This window comes from Fulmarus glacialis, unplaced genomic scaffold (genome assembly GCF_000690835.1).
Source record: "Fulmarus glacialis isolate BGI_N327 unplaced genomic scaffold, ASM69083v1 scaffold40414, whole genome shotgun sequence".
Taxonomy (NCBI): Eukaryota; Metazoa; Chordata; class Aves; order Procellariiformes; family Procellariidae; genus Fulmarus; species Fulmarus glacialis.
Genome location: NW_009209435.1, coordinates 1,682 through 1,965, shown reverse-complemented (window position 1 = coordinate 1,965; position 284 = coordinate 1,682). Strand labels below are relative to the sequence as shown.

The window sequence follows — 284 nt, the reverse complement described above, 5'->3', positions numbered from 1 at the left end:
CCTCCGACTCCTCCCAGAAGGCGTGCTGGCTCTGCTCCAGCAAGTGGATGAAGCGCCGGACGATGCTCAGCGGCGGGCTCCTGGCGTGGACTGCAGCAAGGCACGGTGCCACCGTGAACGCTCATGAGGAAGACCGAGCGGCCGCCCCCACCGTGGACCCTCGGACCCCCAGCATCTCGCCAAGACGCCCCATCCTTCTCCCCAAAAAAGCATCTTGCAACACCAGGACACGGGACAAGATGGTGCCGCGCTCCGCAACACCTCCCCGGGAAGCCTTCGGGAGC

The 284-nt window shown here is 66.2% G+C and overlaps 1 protein-coding gene across 1 annotated transcript in view; it reads right to left on the bottom strand.

The window, feature by feature from the left end:
- LOC104076092 (ras GTPase-activating-like protein IQGAP3) overlaps nucleotides 1-284 on the bottom strand; it is a gene marked incomplete at both ends in the record, with an annotated part of 6,667 nt that overhangs the window by 5,046 nt on the left and 1,337 nt on the right. The window contains one exon of the mRNA XM_009576820.1: nucleotides 9-90. Within this exon, the coding sequence (XP_009575115.1) occupies nucleotides 9-90 (82 nt within the window). The remainder of the gene's footprint in view (nucleotides 1-8; nucleotides 91-284) is intronic.